The sequence below is a fragment of the Zonotrichia leucophrys genome, chromosome 2 (genome assembly GCF_028769735.1).
Source record: "Zonotrichia leucophrys gambelii isolate GWCS_2022_RI chromosome 2, RI_Zleu_2.0, whole genome shotgun sequence".
Lineage (NCBI taxonomy): Eukaryota > Metazoa > Chordata > Aves > Passeriformes > Passerellidae > Zonotrichia > Zonotrichia leucophrys.
This window is the reverse complement of record NC_088171.1, coordinates 106,950,673-106,977,041: the sequence shown is the minus strand read 5'-3', so window position 1 is coordinate 106,977,041 and position 26,369 is coordinate 106,950,673. Positions and strand designations below refer to the sequence as shown.

The 26,369-nt window shown below is 42.0% G+C and overlaps 1 protein-coding gene across 1 annotated transcript; it reads right to left on the bottom strand.

Annotated features, from left to right (window-relative positions):
• Positions 1–5,244: 5,244 nt before the first annotated feature.
• Positions 5,245–8,499, bottom strand: LOC135443281 (uncharacterized). The gene is made up of 3 exons (XM_064703491.1): positions 8,385–8,499; positions 8,018–8,210; positions 5,245–6,397 (listed from the first exon to the last, which is right to left on the bottom strand). The coding sequence occupies exons 2-3, from the start codon at positions 8,187–8,189 to the stop codon at positions 5,937–5,939; spliced, it is 633 nt and encodes a 210-aa protein (XP_064559561.1). The 5' UTR covers positions 8,190–8,210; positions 8,385–8,499; the 3' UTR covers positions 5,245–5,936.
• Positions 8,500–26,369: the final 17,870 nt, after the last annotated feature.

The following is a 26,369-nucleotide window of genomic DNA, read 5'->3' as shown; positions in this document are numbered from 1 at the left end:
GGGGGCACTGCCTAAGCACTGCCAGGAATGGTCAGGCAATCTTTATAGAGTTCAAATTAAAATGGGGCCAGTACAGCCCTGGTTAGGTGAGAACACAAGATGATAGCCCTGTAGGTCTCCTCCAGTGCTGCCCTGGTACAAATGAACTGTTGCTGAGGGGCAGCAGCTCCCACCTTACACCTCTACACCCAGGTGAGCTCCTTCGTTCCTCACTTGCTCTACAGCCCAGGTAAGGTACAGATCATGTGCAGGATGCCCAGCTGCACTCAAGGAGACTGGGAGGAGACATAGCCCTACCTACATGAAGCCCCAGGAGTTAGCCAGAGAAGCACATGAAAGGTGGCATGTGTGAAACCTTTCAGATGGGCGTAATCCATAACAACTTCAGCTGAGCCACCACTAGAAACTGAGAGGTGTTTAGGACTACTGGTATGGAGGATCCATCATAACCCAACCTGCATCCTTCCTACCCTCCAGAGCAACACTGCCTTCTGCAGACTGACTCTGAGGACCTGCCTCCATGCTGTCCAGACTGCACCCAGCTCCTGTCTGGGCACCTGACACAGACCAAAATTGTACCACAGTTTCTTGACTCAGCAGAATGGACAGCGGGAGACAGGGAAGAAAGATCTTGCAATTGTGCAGACATCACTTCCACACTTACATTTCCTGATTTTTTTTCCTCTCAATAATTGTACCTTTAACACTTTTGTTTGTTTTGACAGAAACAAACCATCTGTGTATTAAGCCAGAACATCTGATTTAAAAAAAAAAAGACAAAATCATTATCAAAGCAAACAGTCTTCATCAAAATGACAGTCCTTTTTGCCTCTTCTTTGCCCTGTAAGTGTTGTTGGATACAATTAATGAGTCTTTGGATTACAGGAAGAGAGCAGGAGACTCTCAGCCTAGAGGAGGAGACAGTTTAGTTCATTCCTGCCTATATCCATTAAGGACGTAAGACAGGAGAGAAAAGGGGCTGTTGCTCATGAGCACATTCTACACAGTTTTCTTTTGGAAACTTACTTTGCAATCATTATCTTGGCTCTCTCCCTCTCATTTAACCTCATCTGCCTGCCTTTAAATTCATGGAACAGATTTGTACTGCCTTGGACTCCGTGCAATTGGCCGCTGCAATATCCTAGGACTTTTCTTTTTAATTTTTATAAAAACATTTGATACCATTAATCATATTGCCATATGTAACAAATTGGCTGCCTGTGGTACGTTGCCTCAAACTGTCACATGGTTCCAATCACAGCCCTGCCAACTGGTTGCTGGAAAGTCTGACTCTTCCTCTCCGCGTGCCGATGGCGGGGTGCGCGCGGCTCCGTCCCGCGTTAACGACGCGTGGCTGCCTCGCGGGGAGCACCGGGGCCGGGAGCTACAAGCACACACATGTTTGTAAGTGCTGCTGTACATAAGCAATAATCTGCCCGCTATCAAAGACACATCATTACGGAGTCAGCTTTCTGACAGCGTTTGCGAGGTTTGAAGGCTAATTCGGCGCATCTCTAATTTGCAGCTTAACTACCTGCCAGAGTGAAAGGTGGAGGAGTGGGGGGAAGTATTAAATTTAGCTGTGTAAAATAATTCAGGGAACAAGAACACCGCTCCTGTGATTTGGCTTTTGCGACTGTCAGGGCTCTTGTCAAGGCACAGCTGGAATGCTGTGGATTTATAAGAACAATAGAGTTATTGGGGGGAGGAGGTAGGGAGAAAGTAATAAAATGCTATTTGTAGCTCTTCAGCTAACACTTTGACAAACGCTCTTTGGATCTTTCTAAGTAGGCATGGAGAGTCTGGTTTAAATAGACAAAACCCTCAAAACACCATAGCTCCTGATCCTTTACAGATATTGTCTTGCTTTTTTTGCTCAGAGCAATGATAAAAAGTCCACTGACTGTAGAGAAAGGCTCAGAAAAACGTCAGTAGTTTTGAATATTCTGAACTGTCTTTCTACATGTCAGCTGAATGTGGGAAAGGAAAGGACACTACTGAAATGAATTAATTAATCATAAAATAGTTTGGCTTGGAAACAACCCTAGAGATCATTCAGTTCCAACTCCCATGGCAATGGGCAGGAACACCTCCTACTAGACCAAGTTGCTCAAAGCCCCATCCAACTTGACCTTGAACCCTTCAGTTGTGGGACATCCACAACTTCTCTGGGAAACGTGTTCCAGCACCTCTGCACTCTCACTTAGCTAAGAATTTGTTCCTAGTATCTAATCTAAACATGCCTTCTTTCAGTTTAAAACCATTCCATCCTCTCCTCACCAATTTCCCTTGTAAAAAGTTGCTCCAGCTCTCTTGCAGACCTGCTTTAAGGTCTCCCCAGAACATTCTCTTTTACTGGCTGAATAACCCCAATTCTCCGCTTGTCTTCACAGGAGACGTGCTCCAGCCCTCTGATCATCTTCATGGTCTCCTCTGAACTCACTCCAACAGGTCACAGTAATTTATATTATTTTAGAGCCCCAGTCATGGATCAGGGTCCCACTGAATTAATTATGATGGAAAGGCAGTAAAAAGACAGCCTCTGCACTCAAGAGATTTTAGTCTGGTCTCCAAGTTCACTGAGATTGTTCTCCTCTCTCAAACCTCTCAATTTCTGCCAGCTCTTAGTTGAAGAAAATACAGATACCTCTACAGATGTAGGCAAGGTATAAAAGAGCCCCACTGGGACACCTGTTTCCGCAGATCCTTGATCAGACCCAGAAAAGGAAGCCAAATGGAGAAAAAAAGAAGGAAAAATTTGGAGAGAGCAAACAGTCCTCTGGCATCCAGATACTCAAGTTCTCTTGGCTGGATCAAGGAAGGGTGCCAGCTGTAGTGATGCTGCAGTGATGTAAAAGTTAAAATGTAGACAGATCATGGTACATAGAACCCTGATGCATTCATATTCTAAGGGCTAGCCAGCTTTGTGCTACTTTGTTTTATCTATGAAACTATCTAGGATGAATAATTAGAAAAATAAATCTTGCCATTTTATTACTGTGCCCATGTAATGAGCTGATGAGACATTATAACCACTATGCTGGAAGAAAATGATGATTTAAAGCTCAGCAACATGGAAAACTCTGGACTCATGGGAGCTGCTACTCAGCGCTGGACTTTGGTCCTGAACTCCTTGACTTCACTCATACATACAAAGAGACAGATAAGTGCAAGCCAAATGCAAAATGAGTACAGGAATTCAAATTCTCAAAGAAAAAACATGCTATCCCCTCTGATCCATTATTTTCAAGAGACAGGTTGTTTTTTTTCCAAGCTGTTCCTCAGCTTTGCTTGTTCTATTTTTCTTAGAAGATATCTCAAGCTATTGCCTCACAGGCTTTTCTTTCCTCAGAAGTTACCACAAGAGGATTTTTCCTCAGAGGTCTTGATCTTTCAGACCTTTTACCTGTGTTTAACTCAACATGTGATAAAAATCCCAGTTGTAGACTCATTTGTGAAAAACAGACAAGTATGCACAAAAATGCTTACAGGATCTCAGATCCACAAGGCAAAACTAAATAGTTGTCAAATTGAAAATGCACAATACTGAATCATGCTGTCAAAAAGCTGACACCTCTACAATGCTTGGTATCTTACTACCTACTGGTGACATTTATGTGGGGGTTTTGTTTTATTAAAAAAAAAATAAAATGTTTCACGAGCCTGAGAACTAAAGCTCTTGAAAGACTACATGAAACATTGCCAGGCTGACTTTCATGAACATATCACTTTCTGAAATTTATATAATCAAGGGCATAATTTTAGAGGTGTCTGTAGATGCCTTACAGTATTTCAGCTATAACAACAAGATAATAGTTTCAGTTCTGCATCGTACCCTGCAGTACCTTCACAGAGCAGGCTTGTCAGGTGAATTGAGCTATGCATACTTCCAGTACTGTTTTGGTGTAATATGGACCAAATAAAAGACACTATTAGCTTCACCTGGGGAAAATTTTCCATTTTTTGGTCTAGAGGCCTTAAAAGACCTGACTGCAAAAGCTCCAAGTATTTCTGGAAACATCCAAGTAGAAAATAACACACACATCAAGAAGCTGTAAGCAACCACTACTATGCTGCATAGCCCCAATGGTTTTTTATCACATGCTTGACCACTGCTGCACAAGGTGGTCCCAAACATTTGCCAAATGCCTTACTAACAGGTAAAGAAAAAATCTCACTGTAATTAAGCATAGTCTTAAAAACAAACAAAAACCCAAACCAACAAACCGCACATGCAGGATAAAAAAACCACAAAACTTAAAATTTCATGTGATTTACTCTACAAAGCTGCTCAGTTATAACTCAAAGGAGTGAGACTTAATTTGGGGCTCAAATGAAGAGGGAACAAAGACCAAGTCTAATTTACCTTTCCCAAAAACAAATGTGATTGCCATTCATCTTCCAATACTCTAACAGATGGCTAGAGAAGGGAAAAAAAAACAAACAAACAAAACCCCAAAACAAACAACCCCACACCTCAAATTTGCAGACTCTACAAATTGCTCTGACTAAAGCAGCAGCCCTTTCCCAGTTTGAACAATTGCATAAAGCAAAAGTTGCTTGATTCTCTTTAGTGCAACTTTACACACATGTGATGTTTATCTCATACACCCTCCAGTGTGAAAGGAGGAGAGTGACTCAAGGGTAGCCACATTAAGTAAAGTCAAGAAGCCTTCAGAGGTTGAGTGTTTAATTTGTCAGTACACTTCATAAGAACACAAATGTCTGCAGAATCTCCATAATGTGGACTGTCTTTTTTTCCCTTTGACTGAAGGCAAACCTCAAAGCAGTCCACAGCCCTTCTCTCTGGTCACCAGTAACTGGAGCTGAGGGAACAGCATGCAGTTATGTCAGGGGACATTTGGGTTATAGACAGGAAAAGGTTCTCCACCCAGAGGGTGCTTGAGCACTGGAACAGGCTCCTCAAGGAAGTGGTCACAGAACTGGCCTGAAAGAGCTCAGGAAGCATTTGGACAATATTCTCTGGCATCTAGTAGGATTTTTGGGGCCCGTCTCTGCCAGGAGCTAGACTTCAATGATCCCCATGGATCAAGTTCCTGAAGTATAGCCATTTTCCAGTAACCATGCACTAGCATTTTACTGTTAGGCTAAGGTATATACTCCTAAAATCTAGCCCTTAACTAAATAAAGAAAAAATATCTAAGCCAAAATTTCTCAGCTGAGAAATCCAGATCATTATTTTCAGCTACACACTACCTCAAAAAAATAACTGAAAAATTTAATAAGGTACTCAGAATATATTTTTTATTTTTTTTATTTTAATTCATGTGACAAGTTAACAGCTAAAGGGTGTGCGACTTTTTAAGCAGGTTGTGCTCTAGCTATTTCATATTATCATACATAACTGCTTATATATGAATAATCAAATATATGCAGCAGAATACAAATTTTTAGATTTAGATCAAGTTAAAGAAAAAAACACACACAAAAAACCACCAAAGCCTCTAGGCCTCTATAGGGTAAATTAAAGCATTTAGTGAAAGGAAATACTGGCATAAACAAAGGCTTTGAATTTCAAATATCCTTCAAGAACCTATTAAATAGAGACTCTACTGCTGAGAAATAAAAAAAAAAAAAAGCTGCATTTTGCCTCTATCTCTCAAAATTGCAAAAGAAATAGTCATTACATTAGCTTAGACTCAAAGTAATTTTTCCATTTTTAATGCCTTATGATTACTAAAGGTTTTTAAGCTCCTGAAGAAGGCAGCAACACATATCAAGGAGACAAAACTGGAATGCAAATACCTTTCTAGCTGTCTATCAATCTAAGAGCAATATACTGAGCTTTACTCTGCTTGAACCTTCATGGCTTCTCTGCAGGCTTCAGCCTGTATTACAATAAACTCTGCACATGATGACAGGCATTTGCATCTCCACAGATTTGGTTCCCAAATTCAAAATGGATGTGCCAAAGCTCAGAATCCTCTCAAAAATCTTTCTACAGCATCATGAAAACTCTGGGCAGAACATTGCTTCCGTCTGTTTAAGGGAACCAGGGAATACTCCTCTGCTAAACTCCTGGCACCATCATCACTCCTAACACCAGCCCGAGAGCTGGCTGCCCCAGTGCTGCCATCATGGTCTTCATCCACTGAAAATAATTCCTCTCTTATCATGGAGGTCGAGCTGTCATCTTCATCCAGCTCAGATGGCAGCACACGGCTCCCAGAGGGATGGCCTTCTTCTCGTGCAGCCTCCGAGCAAGCACAAGCGCAGCCTCTGACCCAGCACCGAGGAGTTTCTGGCCTCACCCAGTATCCTGCAGCCCTGGCCATCATTCCCATCACATCTCCATCATCAGGCAGCTCGGGTCTCCGAGAGCCGCCACCGCTGCAGTGCCCGCTCACAGGTGGAGCACGACTGCTAAATTTGTAGACTGCAGGGGAAAGTAACAAGATTAGATCAAGCAGAACAAAAAGATCCAAAGCCAAGAAAAAGCTCGTGTCTGATTGGCCTTACATTACCTAACCACTAAATATTTTAAAGGTGTCTCATACCACTTCCCCCCAGCCTCACCCTAAGCCTTTGAGAAAATAAATTGTTTATCACAAGACTCAGCATCATTTTTCCAAGGTCAGAATTAAGAATTAACTGCACTCCATTTTGCTGGCCTCTACAGTTGTGAAAACTGCCCTTCCTGTCTTCCCAGTAAGGGCTGAGAAACCTCATGCTCTGTTTAACTAAGGCTGGAACTAAAGCCAGGGAAAATGACCACAATGCTCTTGGATTTCAGTGTTCTTCCAGCTCCATACAAACCACTGCAACAGTCCTGCAATCAATCTAGCAGGCTCACTTTAACAGAAGACTAGAGCAAGAAAAAGAAAATTTGAAAAAAGGTAAAAATCTAGCTACGAACCTTTCTTTGAGCTTCAATACTGTATTTTACCTTTCATTCAAGAGATTAACTCATTTGATTTACTCTTAACTCCTTTTATCACCTCTGCCCCTCCCACATCCTCCACCCCTCCAGTATACCTGTTCCTAGTTTCTCTTTCTATCATCTCAGAAGTACTAAGGGAAGGGAGTTTTGACCTTGAAATATTGCTACACAATCTTCCCAGACAATCTTTATCAAGGCCCAGTTGTGGCCTTTGAAAAGGGCTTGTGTTACACCATCAAACCTGCTCCCAGGCTACAGGAACTCCCATCACTCTGAACTGCAAGCACAGAAGGGAGTTTGGAATTCTCCATGAGCTGGCCAGGAAGATTGCCTCCTCCTGAGAGGAGGTTTATATATATTAAAAAATCTCTGCAATTTAGAAGGAGGCTTCCTGTACCTGTAAGGTGGCTGTAAGGTCTGGAAGCTAGCTGCCTACCTAGGCCTTTGCCTATAACAAAGACACCTGGCAGCATCCTTGCCTTGCAGTTCTGCTGCAAAGAAGCCTTTGGGTTCCTCAGGACAAGAGCCAGTAGGAAATTACTTTGCTGCTCCTTCTCTATCTCTAAGCCACACTGGGGGGATACAAACCCAGTAGAGGCTACATGGCATTTGCTCTTGGTGAGCTGCAGAGCCAATCTGTACAGTGGAAGGGTAACACTGCTGAGGCTGGCAAGTAACTCCACTCAAACCATAGTGAACTAGCCTGAACTCCAAGCACTGTATAAAGATGCCTTGAGTAAAGTTTCAAAGCTAGACATATGTCACATAAAAGAAGGAATTCTCGACTAAGCCCTCTAAGATGCTATTTCTCTGTTTTGTTTGTGAGTTAACAGGAGGTTTTAGCTCTTGGAGAAGAGAGCCAGAGCAAGGACACAAAACAAAATTTTGTGCAGGTCAATAAATAGCAGCCCTGAAAATGCTAACAGGACAGCGACAGTGGGGTCACCTGGAGCTCTTTTACTTTCGAACTCTTATTTTGAGGGAGCTTCCTATGTGAATACAGACAAGATTCCTATGTGAATACAGACAAGAAGACAAATGAGGAATAGCAATTGAAATTAAGTAGCACTCATCCCCCTCCTCAGCCAATACTACCACCCCTTTCTCACAGATCACCTTGAACGGTCCTAGGTTCATCTTCTCCTTGGGATGCAGGAGCTGCCTGTCTACGCCTCCTTCTCCGGGATCTACCTGGCCGAGGTCTGGCAGGCTGCTGGGTTTGGCTGTCTGCTGCAGCATCCTCCTCCCCAGGGGGACCCAGGGCTCTCAGGCTGCTCTGTTGAGCCATTTGAATAGGGTCCACCTAAAGCTAAGGGTAAACGTCAGTGAACAGGGGAACCTATCATGAAGTTACCAGTTTCACAAAAAAAATGGGAAACAGAGTCCAAGAGCTGTAAAAGCTCAAGTTTACCTCATACATCACAAAGTAGTCTTAGGGCTAATTCAACACCAACAGCCCTTCTCCAGCATGACCAGACCTTACCTTGCAATTTAGCTCTACTCCTTTTTGAAAGGGCCCTCTTTCCTTCTTCCTTGGTAGGACCACAGTGGTAACTCCACTGCTAGGACAGGTGGAAAGGACTAGGGCTATAAGAAGCAAACAAACCAGTGGAGGAGGAGCTAGCACAGCATCTTCTCATTTGTAATCAGCAAAGCCTTTCCAGGCCTGATGAAATGAGAAGAGAGACCACAAAACCTGCCTGTGTTGTTTGGGTCTTAAAGGAGCCCACCATCACAAAGCTTCCTTGGTCCTCAAGGAGGCAAAAAGGAAGGGTGAGCTTCTCCTTTGGCTGAGGTATGCTCAGCACAGGGACAAGAGTAGAATAAACAGTTTTTACTTCTTCGTAACATATAAGCATGTTTCATCGTACTGTTTTCTAAGATTTTCCTTCAGTTTTATTATTTATTCTATGGAAGTGTCTGCCATAGTAACGGGGTAGGTACTTCTTCCTCTCTTCCAGGGGCACCATTTCCCAGATCTTGTGAAAATACAGTTTTCTTTCTGGACTATGTGACCATTGTTCAGCACCCCCCACACCCCCTTAGGTTCAACTAGCTCATAATTTTCACTGGCTTAAGTGTTTTTTGGACTTCTTCTAGCACTATATGTGTTCCTCTGAGACCTTTTCACAACTCCTTGAGGACCACAACACTTCACCAAAAAAAACCCTTCAGGTCTATAGTGAAGAAGAAGGAAATTATTATTTGCTCTGCCTTCCATACACTTGGTGATGTACAAAGAGAAGAAGCAGATCTAAAACAAAGGACTAAACCAAAGAAAGAATCATTGCCGAGTCACTTGTCACTTGGTGTTTGAAAGGGCAAAGTTGCTAATGTCTGTGCATGGCAGCCTGTCCATCTGCACACTCCCAGGTTAGGAGACAGTCCAGAATGGATGAGGGTGGATACACTTTCCAAAAGCACTGAAAGCTTGATGAACTTCCTGTGGACATGGGCTGTTTTGGTATTTATGATTATAATCATCACCTTAAAACAAAACAATGCTGAGCCCTGGGTTAGAAATGCAACTGGGCTGGTAAATCTTGTGTTTTCTCCTTGTCATATTTCAGAAGTAGCTAATTAAATGCAGACTTACTAAGTGAGCAGCACCAGACCGCAGAAAGCTCGCTTCATTTCTGGGCTCTGCTATGTACGTGTTCAGCAATAAAATGCTTTTTCCCCTCCCGACCTGTCAAAGGCAAGGGCATCATATCATGAGTTAGTGCTGGGGGATGTGGGGGTGGGTAAGGAATGGTGGCCCAGAAGTTGAGGTGGACAAAGGCTTGATGATCCAGCTCATATGACCTAATAGACTGTGTCACTGCCTTTGGGAAATACAAGCCTCCTGACACATGCCCTTGGCTGGAAGGTCAGAATAGAAAAGGCCAAGCTCAGAAAATGAAGCCCTCCAGCTGAGAAAAATAATCCAGCCATAGACTGGAGAAAGCTTTATATTTTTCCTCCAACTTTATTTTTTTTTTCCAAATTTTCAGGCTTGCTGTAGTGCACTTCACATCTGATTAAATTAGTCACATTGCATTATGCCATATCAAATGTGACATGTTGCAATGGAATGTGAACAGCATATAAAGATGTACTGGCACCACAGAGCTGCTACCTGCTTCTGACACATCACTCAGCTAGCAGCAGGTGAGGGAGGCATGCAAGGTCCAAATCTTTCCTTGTTATTTAGTGTGCTTTTGCAGCTAAACAGTAGTTTCTTGTATGGTTACTTAATTTTGCACCAAATTAGTAAACAGTTACTCCAAGAAACTTTTAACTAACACACATCTGCTTGTGATAATATACAAGGAAGTATCTAATCAAGATTCAGCCCATCCCTTAAAAGCATGCAAAATATGCTAACTAGAAGTAGGCCAGCAAAGTGTAGAGCATATAGACAATTGCAGCCTACAGAGAACAGGGTAGAGGCATCATGTTATTGCTTGTGTGCATAGAGTTAATATTGTTTTGGGGGCTGCAGGAATCCCACCATGGGGAAACTCTAAAATGTAGCTCACTGACTAGGCACCTCCTGTCAGGCTGATATCAGTGCAGCTCTTGTAGGGCTCTGCAATGAATTGAAATTCCTACACCAATGAAGAGTACAAGGAAAATTTTAATATGATAGTCCACCTTTCTTATGGTAAATGCCTGCCCCCCTGCATGGCATATAGATCAAAGGATTAAAGAAAATCCATGCTAATTTGATCTCAACCAGACTGCTACAAATGCACAGCCCAATTTGTATTCACCCTGGACTCGATGTTTTATCTGGAGTTCTTGCAGGATAGGTTGGAAGAGACAGGAACAGTTTCAGGGAAAAGGTCTATTGAACTACTTGCCAAAAAGGTTCAAGCTCATTGCCACTTTTCTTTCATGTTCCTACAAGTCAATACCAGTTTCCAGCATATACCAAATGACTGAGCCGTCCTGTGAAATGACTGTCTCAGCAGTCAGCAAAGCCATTTTTTTGGGTAATCCTAAAAGACCAGAAAGGAGAAGTCCTGGTACAGGGCTGGCTATACAGCTTATTTCATAAATATCTAATGAAATGCATTTTTTAAATCATGAAGAAATCACTTTGTACTAATCATCTGAGTTTTTTAGTTACAATTATTAATTGTAAGTTTTTTAGTTACAATTATTAACTGCAATTTTTTTTCTCTTTTGCAGTACTGTGATTTCCTGGACAATCCTGGTAGCCCCAGGCTCAGGGGTTTTAGGGAGCCATAGCACAGCAGAAAGCTCTCCTCACTTGAACAAAGCTCCTGTGACTAAAAGAGTTTAACTAGGTGCATGCAGTGGGGACTCCCAAAACTCAACACCATGAGACACTACATGAAGCTGCAGAAGGAGGATGGCTTGGCTGGGAGGCTTTGGTAACTCAGTCTCAGTGAGTCTAATTGCAGAGCTCATGCTCATTACTGTGTGCTCCCTGGGGAAGTTGCATCCTATTCTGTGATTATTTCACAGCATTCATCTTTCTTGTTCTGGGAAGAGAACAACCAGGTTCTGACAACTTCTGTGGTGCTTCTTTGACAGTGGAAATCCTTTTGCCTAGGGTATCTGGGCACTGCACTGTCGGGTAAATACACAGTTACAATATATCTGTGAGAAAAATAGTACACGGGCTAGAATTGTGAAAGTTGTATTCAGCCTCTTAGCCACATTTTACAGGATGCTGTCTGCATTTCAGACACTCATAACCAAAAGTGTTCAATCCACACATGAATGCAAATTGGTGTTCTGAATTTTCTGATGACCTTGTTCAGTACTCTCTCACAGTTTCCAGTGTTGCCTGAGGGCAGGTATCCCCAAAAAAAAAGTGCTTGTCTGTCATGGTGCTTCATGATAAAGGTTTTTGACTAATTAAAATCAGGACCATGGCTGTATACCTAAGAAGAAGCTAACATACCAGGGTGCCTGAGCACACAGACCTTGCTTGGGATAATCTCCATTGTAGGGGTTCACCAAGAAGCCAAACCCACTGAACTATTCTAGTGTCTCTGCAGCAGAGCTCTGAAAGCCTCATAGAAAAAGCTGCAGCTGACATGGGATACATTTCTCTTTGCTTTTCCCATTCCCTGCAATTGACTAGTTTTGAATCTTTTCCAACGTGTGATCCAGAAATGGAGGACTAGTCCCATTCATAGATTGTCCTGGCTTCCCTTTTCTGTCTTTCTGTGGACCCTCTTTCTTCTCATTCAATTTGATACATATTGAGCAAATGAAATGAATAACAAAAGGCAACTGTGTTGTAATTAATGCACATATGTAAAACCAGTGCCTGCATAGCTGACCTTTCCATTTCTGTGTATTTGGCTGGGTATGAAAGAATCTGCCAACACAATTTTCCATTGGCAATGATGTGTTTATGACTGTACCGAACTGTAACACTCCCTGTTTTCTGGTAGATGAATATAGTAAGAAGGTTGGTGATTGTGAAACCAGGTCTGGATCTGAGGTAACCCAGCAGAGTGCTACTTCAGAAGTTTGAATCAGTTCCAGGACAAGTAAGATGTGTTCTCAACATTCCCTGGATTCATCTGCTCAAGTAGTCCCTGTTCCAAATTTGGGAAATTTGAAAGAAATACATCAAGTACATGGTAATGTACTCATACCTGCAGCATGTCTGATGGAGAGCAAAGGGCTGATGTTTGAAGAAGACTGATGGGTACTGACTCCCAAAAGAGAATCCTTGGAGGAGGAAGCTGGGCACACCACAGAAAGCACTTCAAGCTCAAGAGCATATCTCAGGTAGGTTCTGAATTAAAAACACTATGGTTTTCCTCTTAGGCTATGGAAGGCCTTACTTGCCATGTTATCATCAAAAATGAGTACCTTCCTACCAGCCCTTACTGGCTACATCCTTGGGTGGAATAATTCCTATACCGCAACATAGGCAGACCTTTCCTGAGGCTTCAGGGTTAGGATACATGGGTGTATGACCTGGTCTTTGGTTGGTAATGACTTCACATAAATGTGGCATTTGAGCAGCTGCAGTCTGGTTTGGGATTGCTATAATTTACACCACAGATGACACTGGCTCCTGTCCAGGCCAGGATCTGGAAGGACCACAGCCTTCATACTCACTGATTGGCCCAGTAAAGATGGGGAAATTTGATGCTGCCCCAGCAGTAAAACCAGGATTTTAACTGCCTGTTCAGCCATTTGATTTGTCTGGAGACCTGGTATGCGTATCTCACTGCTGGGGAATGTAGAGGAAACACAATTTAATACCGAAGCCACTGGAGTGGAAAAGCTGTGATGTTGCCCTCCCTCTTCACCCGCAAGGAGCATCCACAGTGCTTCCAGGAGCACATGTGCACACACAGATGTGATGATCACAGCATGGCCACTGGTGCATCCATAACCATGTGTTTCCAGCCACCAAAAAACCCCCTGTGCTGCAGAGGCACATTCTGGTGGGCACAATGGGAGCGGGAGCTTCTGCCTTTGCAGGAAGAGTGGGAGGTTTAAAGGAGGCCTATGAATTAGGACTGCTATTGCTCCTATAAAAAGACAGGGAAACTTCTGTTTGATCACTCCTGAGCTTCATGGTTGCCACTGGAGGGCTCGGGTGAATGGGGAAAAGGAGGAATTGTTATTAAGCCTAGTTAACATGAGGCCTAAAATTTAGGAGTGTAGGTATGTTGGGCTCTGTACAGGCAAGAAATGAGTCCGAGAGGGGCTCCTTTAGGAGCCATTTCAGGTCCACTGAGATCTGAATGGCTGCATAAGGCTTTTCTCCCTGCCCAGGCTTCATGGAGACCTCATAGGCACCACCCTGGTGACATGATCATTGCAGTTTAGGTGAATCCAGCCCTTCAAGCTCAGCCATCCTCACAAGTTACTGCAGGGCTACAAGGGACTATTAGGAAATAAACTCAGTGAATTTTGCTGCAGAAAGGCATCCAGACATCTCCCTGGGTACTGCTAGGGCTTGTCTCTTGTGGAGCTGCCTGCTGTCTGCCAGCCCCTGGGAGTCCAATGAAAGGCAGCAAAGGCTAGTGCCTGCTGTTCAGGGCCAAGGAAACAGAGGCAGTGGGAGGTAAGGTTGGCACAGGGCCACAGGGTGGGCCAGAGGAACATTTAGGATTAATGACTGTGATTGACTATTTGTTTATTGCTCACCCTAACTGGCAAAGGCTGTTCTGACTGTCATTCAGAACACACAGAAGCAAGGCAGCAGGTTCTTTGTGAGTGGGGAAAAGAAGAAGCCTGAGGGACACCTTCAGCTCCCTAGAGATGCCATTGGTGAAATGAGCATGGTTAAGAGGCCACTTTCCTTGGTAGCCACCTAAGTGAAATCTGAGGAGCACTCAGGAGGGCTGGTGAGCTCCCACAGCCAGGTGCCCACCCCAGATGAGCCCACGAGGTCCCTGATGCTCCAGCTCCTACAGCAAAGGAACCTGGGCATGTGTGAACCAGACTCTAGAAAGGAGCCAAACTCTGGCACAAGGCCTCAGCATCTTGACATAGCCTCTTTCCTGAGGAAGACAGAGGGAAGGAAATCTGTCTCAGAAGACTTTCCCTCAGTGTTTAGTGGAGCCTCTCTAGGCTGCCACTGAAGCCTAGCAGCCCCTCACCTGTTATTCACACTTCATACCCAGGCAGCAGGTAACAGCTTTGCTGGTAGGTATGGAGCCAGCTTGTGAGGATGTTTTCCAGTTATCCACAGCCAGGCATCATAGCAGAGTGCAAGCTAATCTGCTAGCTACTGACTTTGCATATACACAGGCTTTAATAGCAAGTGAAAGGCACTTTCTGTGAGCTCTGTAGCTCTTATACGATGTTTTCAACTAATATCTGTTCACTCAAATTAATAGATTTCTCCTATAATATTTACAAGACTGTGTGGACTCTCTCATTTGACTAATTAACACATCTTTAAATTCCTTTGACTGAAGCTTTTTGTTTTCTGGTGAGTAATATTTAATTTATCAGGCTTTAGATCCAACTGTTTGGGGGAGGGGAGTCATAGGCTTATTAAAAACAGTCTTCAATATTCTGTCTTCTCATAGTAAGACAATGTAACAAGTCTTCTTGTACTACATCCTTTTGTATTGTGAAAGCTTCCATTTTATGTGTGCTTTCATTTTAATGGTGCCATTTCACTTTATGTGAGGAAGCCAGGGTAACTGATTTTTTCAGAGTTGATGGTTCAGATCACCTTCACTCCAAGCCTGATTCTGCTTACAAGAAATACGCAACACCATGAAAACTGGCATTGTCTTTGTCCCAGGAGACTGAGCACTGCTTTGTGATGAAAATGATCTTTGCCTGAAGCCAACAGAAAAAAAAAACAAGACAGGATAAAATCCTCTACCATCTACCACAGCTTCTGTCACCAGAATTGCTGAAGAGCTGGAGGCCCAGTCTTCCATACTGGAAAAGTTACTCACAGCCTTTACAAAATGAATATATTAGAAGCTGATGCCTCCAAAACAGAGCTCCATACCTCTATAGCTAGAAGGAAACCAGGTCTGGTTTTCCTCACAATGACACCTCAGTATCAAACATGCATTTGATTTTCTCAAAGTGCACTTGTGTGCTCTTCTTGGAGTGCCTGCTTCTGGACTCATGTCATCAGGCACGGACATCTGACTCTTTTTAATTCCTCACTTCAGCACCTCTGTGCTACAATTAAAATTTATCCACAAGAATAGTCAATCAAAGTGGATAGCACAGATCTTTGTAAAAGGAGACCTTTGCTTTAAGGAGCAATAAAAACTTTGTTTTAAAAGAACCACACAAGTGGCATCTGATTTAGCAGCCTTTGAACTCAGCAGCCTGAGTGTGGAAGTTCAGGGTGCATGGCTATTTGTTCAGGTGGATAGCAGTGACACTTGAGGGTCATATTTTTCAGATTTTCTTTCCTATCATAACACTAGGAGATTTCTTTTTAAAACAAGAAAAAATACAGCTGATGCCATAGAGAGAGTAAAGAGGACAATCTGTCACTTCTAATCCTTGCAGGGGCTTTCGTGTTTAAATCATACAACATGGTAGTCTCAGAATCCTCAAGAAGAGGTTTGAGTATCAATATTGACTAGTAAGGGTATACCTACTAGGTAAATTGAAGTAGATTTCTGCTTTTTCTTTCTGAAAAAAAATCTGTTTCATAATGCTCCAAGTATTACTTAAAATGCAATAAGTACTAAGATGCTTACACATAAAGGTAAAAAAGCAACAACAACACAGACTAGCTTACACTTTTTTATCATTTTATTTCTATAGTGAAATTTACTTTCCCACATGGAAAAATAAAGCAAATAGTAATATAGGTCCCTAAATGTACTTTTCATAATGACCTTATAATAAGCAAAGCTGGTGGCCTCACATGTTATATAGTTCTCTTAAAACAAAAGTGCCTGCTTATTAACTTCCCCTCCCCAGACATTTTTGCTGAAGTTCTCAATACCAGGTGTCTACCCACACTGACTGGTTTTAAAAAGCTTTTTTGCCAATATTTTTCAGCTATTTTCCCATCTACTTTAGAAAAGCAGCAAAGGGACTATTCTTCCCAAATTTAAAATTCTGGTAGCATTAACTTTGAGGCTTTTGAAGGCCTTATGCTTCAAAACAGGGATCTGATATTTGGCACAGTGTTACCTTTCCAAAAGGAGATGATTTACCGTGCAAACCCTTCAAAACATGAAGCATCAAGATTCTGAAGTGTTAGATTTTAAGAGCTTCATCTCTCAAGCTCTGGTTCCCATTAGGCATGGTGGAGACAAAGATCAAACAGCCTTTTCTCAAAGGTTCCAAATTCCTGACATGGACAGGTTGGAGCTGGGGAGAGACTCGATGCAAGCTCGTGGGATCTCTGTCATGCTCTCAGTGGAGTCCCAGCAAAGCACCAGCAGCCTGCCTCAGGGATGGTTGTTCTCATGGGTCCTTTGTTCTGCTGTCTCACTGGAAATATCAGAACACTCTGAGCTGTTGAGAACCCTAATAATGGCAGTCCTTTAAACAGAATTCTGTGCTTTGTATAATACACTAATAATACTTATTCTCCTATGCACACACGTTATACAGGAGTCATATGTACTCATAGGCACAGATGCACATGGGCTGTTCTAAAAGTTCAGATTCTTCGTGCCTCAAATTCAGGACTTGAAATTCTTGAATACTTTGGATCTTTACTTCTGTGAGCCTTAGTTCACTGCTCATAAAGATAACAGTCTTTATTTTATATCTGTGTTGTGAAATTATTCTTCCTTAATGTTTGAGGCCATCCAGTTCTACAGTGAGATGTACCATAAACGTGTCCACAAAGAAATGAGGAATTCTGTCTTCTGAGCAGCATTTGAATGTTGTGAAATACATAAAACACATGACCACACACCAAACAGCTGAGTTGTTCACTCTTTCAAGCATTGAGTCCTGCAAAGATCCAATGGAAGAAATGGAATTTGGTCAGGTAACAAAGAGTCTTACCTAAACATAACATTCATTCAAGGACAGTCTGAATTCTGGGTTTGAGATCTTAATACATGCTTGCTTATCCATTTTATTTTTTATCTTGCATTCTATAGCATTCTTTTAATTTTGTTTGTGTGACACAATCTGAAGTATGAAAGGATCACTTTGGCAAGCAAACACTGCCATTCATCTGTACTGTAGAATTCATTTCATTTGTGTCTGCTGAAAACAAAGCACAGTGAATATACTTATTTTAAAGTGTGTCAGTGTAAAATGACATTTAACATAGAAGGTATCTTCAATTAAAAAGAAAAAGAAGTAGTGAATAAGGGAAGAAATGAACAAAAGAAACAGTATGCCCAAGAAAGTACTAATTTAGACTAGCAGAGAGCTGAGAAGAGCTATTGAACAATTTCATTATCACATCCTTTTCAAAGAAGGAAGGCTCCTGCTTTCTTATTTCACAATAATTGGATGAAGAAATGTGGGTGGGAGCACAATTCATTGCAGAATTTGATGAATTATTTACTAATTAAGAAGAGAAACAGGATAGTATGAGCTATATTACTTTCATATGAATGTTCCTTTTACTATATTATTTATGCACATGCAATTGTTGCTTTTATTAACTAAGAGGTTAATCACTTGAATGGGATGCTTTGCATTCTTTACAATTACATACACCAGCAAATTGGCTAATTTTATGTGAAAAAAACAACCTAGCAATTTTTCTAGTACTTATCTGTATGGTGCAGTTTAATAACATTTTTGCACAGTGCAAAATGAATAACCCAGCTGGTCCTGTGCTTTGGCAGCAGCGCTGCACATTGCACCGTGGCACACACAGGCTCAGGAGCACTGCAGAGGTGATGACACACAGGTCCCCCAGGCCGGAAGATGAACCTGTGCATCCAGGCATCCTGTTCATGGGGCAGGCTTAGAATGACTTCAAAGGTGACTGCCTGCTTTTTTTCTGCAGCTGGGAGTGCCATTTTGTTCTAGGAGCGTTGTATCTGTAGCAAACCAGTCTCTGGCTAGACTGGGTGAAATTAAAACTGCCCCGCTCCATGTGTTACACCCTGATAGTGCAGGGGATGCAGAGAGCCCCTCCTGCACTCAGCCCTCCAGTTTCTGGGGCTGAAGGACTCATCCCTTGCACTGCTGCAAAGCCTCAATGTCCCTGCATGCAGAGCACTGGTGCCATTAAATTGCCCACAGCCACACTGACACTGACAAGCCCTTGATGGTCTCTCCTCTCTGCTGCTGTTCCACAGAAAGCACATCCAGGGCTTTGCGAACTGGTGCTATTCAGATAAGATCCAAATAATGGAAAAATGTGCCTGGAGGAAAAGGATTTTTCATCTGGACATCTCTTCACATCTAGATCACGTCACCAGAACTCCAGAGCCCACACTGTAGCTGTCCACGCCACTTAATTTTTATTTTTTTTACGCACATGCAGATTGTTTTTTAAAAAACCCCAAACATATGGTATCCAGATAGAAAAACCTACCCCTATTTAAAATATATAAAAATATGAAAGAATCTCTGTTTAGATTCCACATTTACATGTCCCACCCTTTCTTCCCTGATGCATATAAAGACTTTGATATGTTAACATCATTTGTTAGTCATTAGAAAAGTAAGTAAAAGTACATGGTTTGGGTTGATGATGTAATGAGTTATTTAATGATTTTTACTGATTCAATGAAAAAGTATATCTTATTGTTCACTAGAGATGGGGGATGGGAAGTTAATATACATTTTGCTTTAGATATGAAGCATTTTGGGAACATTAATGGATTTTTTTTTCAATTGTAACCACATGGGGTTTTATTAAATTTTTAAATGAAAAAAAATGCAGATGGGGCAGCTCAGCCATCTAGCTCACTTTTCACATCTTCATAACACACCAGAGTTGCAGCCAAACCAAGCATTCATGACTGCAGCCCTGGGAAGGTCTGGGGAAAGCCTGAGCCCTGCAGTGAAGGAGTCCATCACCCACTTCCAGGAACAGACATTTTTTCCCATTTATCAAACTCTTCCCTCCTCAAGAGAGCACAGGAACACTCTGACTGCTGTGACTGTTCTGTGCAAGCATCCTCCTTTTACCATGCATTACTGGGACACAGCTGAACATGACACAGGAGTCCTCAACGGTTGAATCCAGGAGAAAAAAACATTCTTAACTTGTCCAAGATGACTGAACTTCCCCACCAATTGGCAGCCGTATTCTGAAGAAGACATGAGTCAAACATAAGTATCCAACATACCCAGAAGAAAATTAAAGGGTGTGGAAACAATAATGACAGTAGGAGAGAAGCACAGTTTGTGCTCTCCAGTTTTCCAAGGAAGAAAGTATCCTTAGAGCACAGAAGCATGACTGAACTTCAAACCATTATCAGGTTTGGCAGGCAAAATTCCCTTTCAGAATCAATTTCATTTGAGAACAGTTATTCCACAAAGACAAATAAACCACACATATAAATATAATAAATAAAAACATTCTTGTGGAAAAGTAGTGGAAAACTTTCCGTTTAATAATGTCAGAATATGCTAAGGAAAAGCATAAGCATAATGACTATACCAGCCCCCTATTTCATGGAGCTGTGGATGTGAAATTAAAAGAAGTTTTCCAAGTGAATTTTCTTTTACCTTACTGAAATACTGAATTTCAGGAAGATGAAATGAAAAACTCTATCAACACTGACATCTTTCTCTTAAACATTTATTCATTAACAAATATGTTGACTTTTTTTATGGGAAATCCATCAATCAGAACTGTTTTACTTGCCCCCATATTTCTGTTGTTGGAACAATCAAGCTCCCATTCTGGGCTGGGAAGTAGCCCTTATGTGTGGAGAGGCACAAAAGGCTGTGGGGGGTACTGGGACCCTCAGGAATGGGCACCAGCAAGCCTGAGAATCAGGGAGGTCTTGTCCCCTCCGGCAGCACTGCTGATTTGAGCACAAAGCTGGGCTGGGGGCAGCAGCAGGCTGACCTTTCCTTCCTGGAGCCTCAGCATGTGGTATCACAGCTCACAGGCTGGAAGTGAAATATGGAATATGCTCATTCCTCTGACTGCCCCTGCCCTCCCCAGATAGGCATAGATTCTCCTAACACACCAATCCAACCATGTAACTCTGGATTTGAGGGCTTATTGGATTCAAAGCATCCAGTCACAGCCTAGAGAGAAGCTGAGTGCTGAGCAGGGCTGCTGACTTGTAGCAAAGGCAGACAAAAATGAGCACAGTGGTAGTGATATCTCAGCTGGAAGGAAGATGCTGAACCAGCTTTGCACTTCATTTTGCCTCACTTTGAATAGAGGAGAGGCAAATAACCCAATGGGATACAGCACTCTAATATCAGGAAAATCAAGAAGTCACACCAAAAAGTCACACCAAGAAGTTTTCCAGACACACTTTGATGTCATCTTGTGTTTTTTCCCAGTCTTTCCCAGCTTTAAAAGTCTTGCATTTGCTTGGGTGCTATGTGAAAGCTGCGCTGGTCAAGTGAACCCATTGTGACGCTTCAATATGGTTGGACTAGCTGTATCTGCACTTTTAAAATGAAAATTTAATAACAGTCCATATGGTTATAATTAAAGAAAAATCCATTTACATCTTAAAATGCACACATTTTATTGAAACCAGGCTACATAAACACATCTGGAACACAGCTTTAGATAAAAAGCATATGCAGGGTCTGATTCTGTCATTGCTTATGCTGGAGTAAGTAAAAATTTACACCATCAAAGTGAGTTGACAGGTGTAAGGCCAATGAGAGATCAGAATCTGACCTTGGGCCTTTCATTTCAACAAACAGAACACTGCCAAGTTTCACTTCAATGTTGCAGCTTGGAAGAGAGGGGAACCAAAAGTTTATAGCCCATATGAAGGATTATTGTATTACGAGTAACTGAAGTTTATAGAAAAGTTATTTCCAATGGTTAGACCTATGGTTCCACTTCCCACAAAAACAGACAGCAGAGCAGGCAGTAACTTAGTAACTTCTCAGCCTTGGTAGGCTTCTTTTATTGTACTCTAAGCAATGTCCAGCATGCACTGCTACAATTAGGCCATCTTCCATTCTACCTTCCTGCGTTTAAAAGAAATGTAACAGCAAATAATTGTATCATATTTAATCAAGTGGACTCTCCATTTTTTCATGGGCTTACCTTCTCGTTCAGGGGCACTCCACCCACAGATAAAGGAACTGTGGAGCTAAAATGCATGAAGTCCTGAGTACTTGCAACATGTTCTGAAATAAACAGCTAATACAATCTTTCAGCTCTGCTCAGAACAGAACCTCAGCAGTGACACACAACCAGACAGGTGGATTCACTCACTTGGAATTGCAGGTATCTTGGGGTTAAATGTGTTCCCTTCCTAGCAGAATTCTGAAAAAAGACAGCCAACTCATTATGGCAGGATGTTAAATGTGCAATGTATTGCATTATGGGGCACAAAGCACACTCAAGATAAATACAGTCCTTCTTGTTTTTCTCATGTATCTGTTCCACCATGTGCATCCAGCAGGGCAGTAAATTAAAAACACTTCACCGAGGTAATGGTAGATAATTTATTCTGGTTTTACACACTGTTTTTAGCTTCCAGACATAGGAGGAATGACGCTCTATTTGCAGCCAACCTTATCTCTTTTCCAGTGGGATTCACTTCTCTATTGATCAGCAAGGGCTCAGGATCTATTTGGTAAGATACCCGATTTTTAATTTGTAAGTAAAAATTAAAACCTTGTAATTCTGGGCTATGTGCTTCCATGTGTGTGTGTATGTTATTGTGCTGAGACAGGCTTGTTCTGTGTCATGTTGTGACCAACAGGACGAACATGTGTACCTGCACACTTCATTTAATCCACTGTTACAATGCTATAATTCCTAGGATAGAACGTGGCCATCAGATAGCAGACCATCACTCTATTATGAACACTTAAGAAAACACGGTGCTTTATATTAAACACTGGAGGTGAATTTTAGGTTTGAAGGAATTCAGTTACTCAGAATAGAATAGAATTTGGTCCTGAGACAAAAGCTACCATCTTCACCTTTTGAAGCATGCCATGGGATCCTTAATGACCACAGATGGTCGAGGCCTCAGCTTTATGTCTCATCTTAGAGAGACAGAACAGCCTTTATAGATCTAGATGCAACTAACTGCTGGCAAAAGCTGAAACTTTTACATTTAATGAAGCTGAGGATCTAAGAGCAAATAGCAACTATTGAACCTGTTATGGACAAACCCAGAGTCTGATTAAGTCCATGGAGCATTCACTCAAAAAAAAGCAGCCCGTTGTGGTTTGCATGTCAACTCTCCTTCACTGTTAAAGAAATCACTAAGTTCTCTGTGGTCTGTGGACACAAAAAAGGCATCTACTCTGTGTACCAGGACCAAAGACTGTGCTTCCAGTGAAGCCTGTGAGCTGTGCTGGGAACAAACTCTCATAGGACTGAGTATCTCATCTGGATACTCACCTGAGAGAAAACACAGCTCAAAACAAGACATTTGGCTTTTGCAATGCAATTACCTTGATATTCTCATTAATACAGCAGAGTCTGCTCTAGGGGCCTTACAGGATGGGAGGCGTAGCCTGGAAGCTCCAAGTGACAGACGATTTTTGAGAGCCCTGTGCCAAAGGAGGAGTGTTTCCCCAGGGATCTGTGAATTACCTTTCAAGTTACCACAATAAGGCATGTTATTTTAAAGAGCTTTAGAGGGCAGGACTGTATGGCAAGTCTGACAAAGCACACAAATAATCCAGGGGAAATAATAAGGCTGTATTCTTCCGGCTTATCTTCCCTAAAAAAACCCCAAAAACAACAACAACAACAACAACAAAAAAAAAAAAAAAAAAAAAAAAAAAAACATTGGCATGCAGCTATGGGGGTTTTGGGGCTATAATTCAGGGCATTAGGTTAGCCTAATTATCAGGGCTTCTTCTGAATTGGGCCTGGATGTATTGAATTCAAACCCCCTGAACTTGTTCAGTTTGCAGGCCACTCTACAGCTCCCTGATGTTTTTGTGCTTTGCAGTCATTTTCTGCTGCTCTGCTGCCTAGCTCCACAATTAACTGGAATGTACAAACATTTCTCCTGGGTTTGACGGGAGCAGAGACCTGTCTGTGTGCTCAAGGTCATGTGAGAAGTTTCGGCAGGGTGCACTGTCTGAAGCGACAGCCTCTTGACATCCCCCTTGCAACCCAGTGTGCTCATTCTAGATGTTTTTTGACCATAGTTTGGCTGCTCTCAGTGTTTATTTTGGAGCTGGGAACTATACCCAAAAGGAGAGCGGTGTTTTTACTGCCCAGCGGGAGGCTGAGCCTGCGAATCGGATCTGATCTGACTCACCACTGCAGGAGAGAAAACAAGCACATCCTGAGCCTCCATCCAAGTGCAGAGTCCTTACCTAAACCCCCAGCCCCAGGAAGCTCCAAGAGCTGGAGTTTGGCAATCCTTGAGTCTCTAAAGCATTATCCAGAGACTTGTTCCCATGCAGTCACATTTTCAGTGAGGAGGCTTCCTATAGCAATAGGGGATGATAAGGATCACCGTGATTTTGCATAATTCTACCTAGTTTGAAGTAAGTGGCTTTTTTTGTAAACCACTGTGTTCCCCTTTTTGTTCATTGTGTTTAAAATACAGTTCTGGTTTATAATATTTTTTAATTTTCCTAACACATGAAAACATACAATGAAGGATGTAAGGTGTATGGTCTGATCTTGCTAGGAATCATCTATATCCAAGTCAGACCTGCAACAGAGCAAAATAGCCCCAGTGGAAGGCATTGATGCTGACTCACAGCAAAGGAACCACTCAGGGTTGTGCCTCTTGGCTGTCAGGCCCTGAGTGGCTGGGGGTGGGGTTAAATTAGAAAATCTCAGTCTTAACTTCTATGCTGGCTGTTCTTTGTGGCAAAGCAGTTTCAAATCTAAATATGAAAATCACTATAAAATCTACAGTATATTGATACTGTTGAGCACAGATAATGTTGACATTGAAAGCAAAGCCTATTCACTTTTCACTGTTGAGAAAAATGATATTCAGAGAGAACTGAAATAGGGCTTAACTGAAGGTTAAATGAAAGCTATGAAGGGGGCTCCAAGGGAAGTGCTACATTTTCCCATCTGTTATGGACCAAGGGGAAGGAAGGGAGCAGAAAGATTAGCAGGAAGTCATCTTTAAAGCTGGAGACATAAGATAAAAACTCATCTGAAAACCAAGTCTCTAGTCAGCAGTATTAATAAAATGCCAGGTTCCTTAAAAAATAAGAAAGAGTTGCTAAACAAAAAAAAATTAACTAAATCACTGTTTTTATTGCAACATTTAGTCTTTCATTCTCCTAAATATGGAAGCTCAAAAGTTGCATGTCAGTGGACAATCTCCCCACCTACAATTAAAAGAGTAGGTTGGTTCCAAGGTGTGATATGATAGACATGTATAATACTGTATAATATTGCACAGGGGCTATTTTATCTTTCTAAGAACCATACTGTACAATACTGAACTAGTTTTGCTAGTCCCTCTGATGGATACAAAGTGCAAAGTGGTATCCATATGGCCCTATGGAAGTATAACATCACATTCTTCTAGCTTATACAAGTTTAATGGCACTGAATTAGCATGGGCTGCCCTTTGGTGCTAATTCTTTCTGCACTCAGGGGGTTAAAGGAGCTTCATACCATCCAGATGTTCAGTGGCTCCTGCAAATGAAAGATTAGCAATTTTTGCAACTGCTGCTCTTTCTTCTGCTCCCTTTTTAAAGCTGATATTTTCCTTAAGAACTTGCTTAGTATCTGAGTCAGAGGAATCTCTTCCCTCAGGTAAATCAATCAATAGGCTGCACAAGAAAAGGAACAAAATGTAGGGGAGGTAGGCCTGAGTTGTATTAATTTGTTTACAGAAATTGCCTTCCAGGGACCAATATATTCATCCCAGTGTTTCATTTTCCTCTGTGAAATAGGAATCAAACACAGCATTATTTCAGGGTATCAAAATAAAATAATAAAAAGCAGCTCAAAGTTCTTCAAAACCCCCATATTTTTAGTGTTAGTCAATAAGTGTGCCTATTAATTTTTCAGCTTAGACTATAGATAAATTATACAGGTACCAGAAATACAGCTCTTTATTCCTACCTGCCACCAACAAGGCATCCTGGAGAGAAATAGGAAAAGTAGCAAAAATTCATTTCAATAAACAAATACCAGCTTCATATCTTCTAAGCCTGTCTTTTGTATACATAGGTTTACTGAGGTTCCTGCTGCTGCAAGAGCTGTTCAAGCATGGAATAAGTAGAGTTCCAATGAGACAAAACCTTCTGCCTCATCTGGCATTTTAAAACTTGTTTTCTTGCGACAGCTCAGCTAGAATTTTTCTAACCTTAACAGAATTGCTAGATTTCACGTCTTGCTCCAAAATGTTCTTTTCCAGTGCTCCTGTTATGGTAGGGGAAGCAATGAATTGTCTGAGGTAGAAAGCGATGTCGGATGTGTGTTACCAGCGCTGTGACTGTGCTCTGTGAAACCTCCCTAATGAAGACATGCACCAGGCTGCTCTTAATGCTTTCTCTGCTTTTTGTGAAGTCCAGACATGCACTCTGCCTGGGAACAAGCTCCTTCTCATGTAGCTCCACCACCTTTCACACAAAGAAAACTAGGTTGAGATAGCAGCACCTTGTATTAGTTAAGCTGATTTGGGGTCATGTTGGTAACTAGTTATTTGAAGAAAGTACTGGCATAAATTTACGACTACTTGAATTAATTGCTTATTTTATTTAATAGGCACTGATGTGTCTGTTTGGTGTTGATCCTCAGCTCCCTGAGGGCACTTACACCCTTCCCATACTCAGCCTCCCTCAGGGCCACCCCTAGGCATGCCCATTGCTCCAAAACAGTGAAGATCCTACATATCATAATCCCCAAGCTACAAGGGGCAGAGAACAGTTTGGGAGCACTGAGTAGGACAAGAGGAAAGAGGCACTTTGAGGGAAAAGGCTCTTCCACAGCAGAGGACTCCACAGTTAT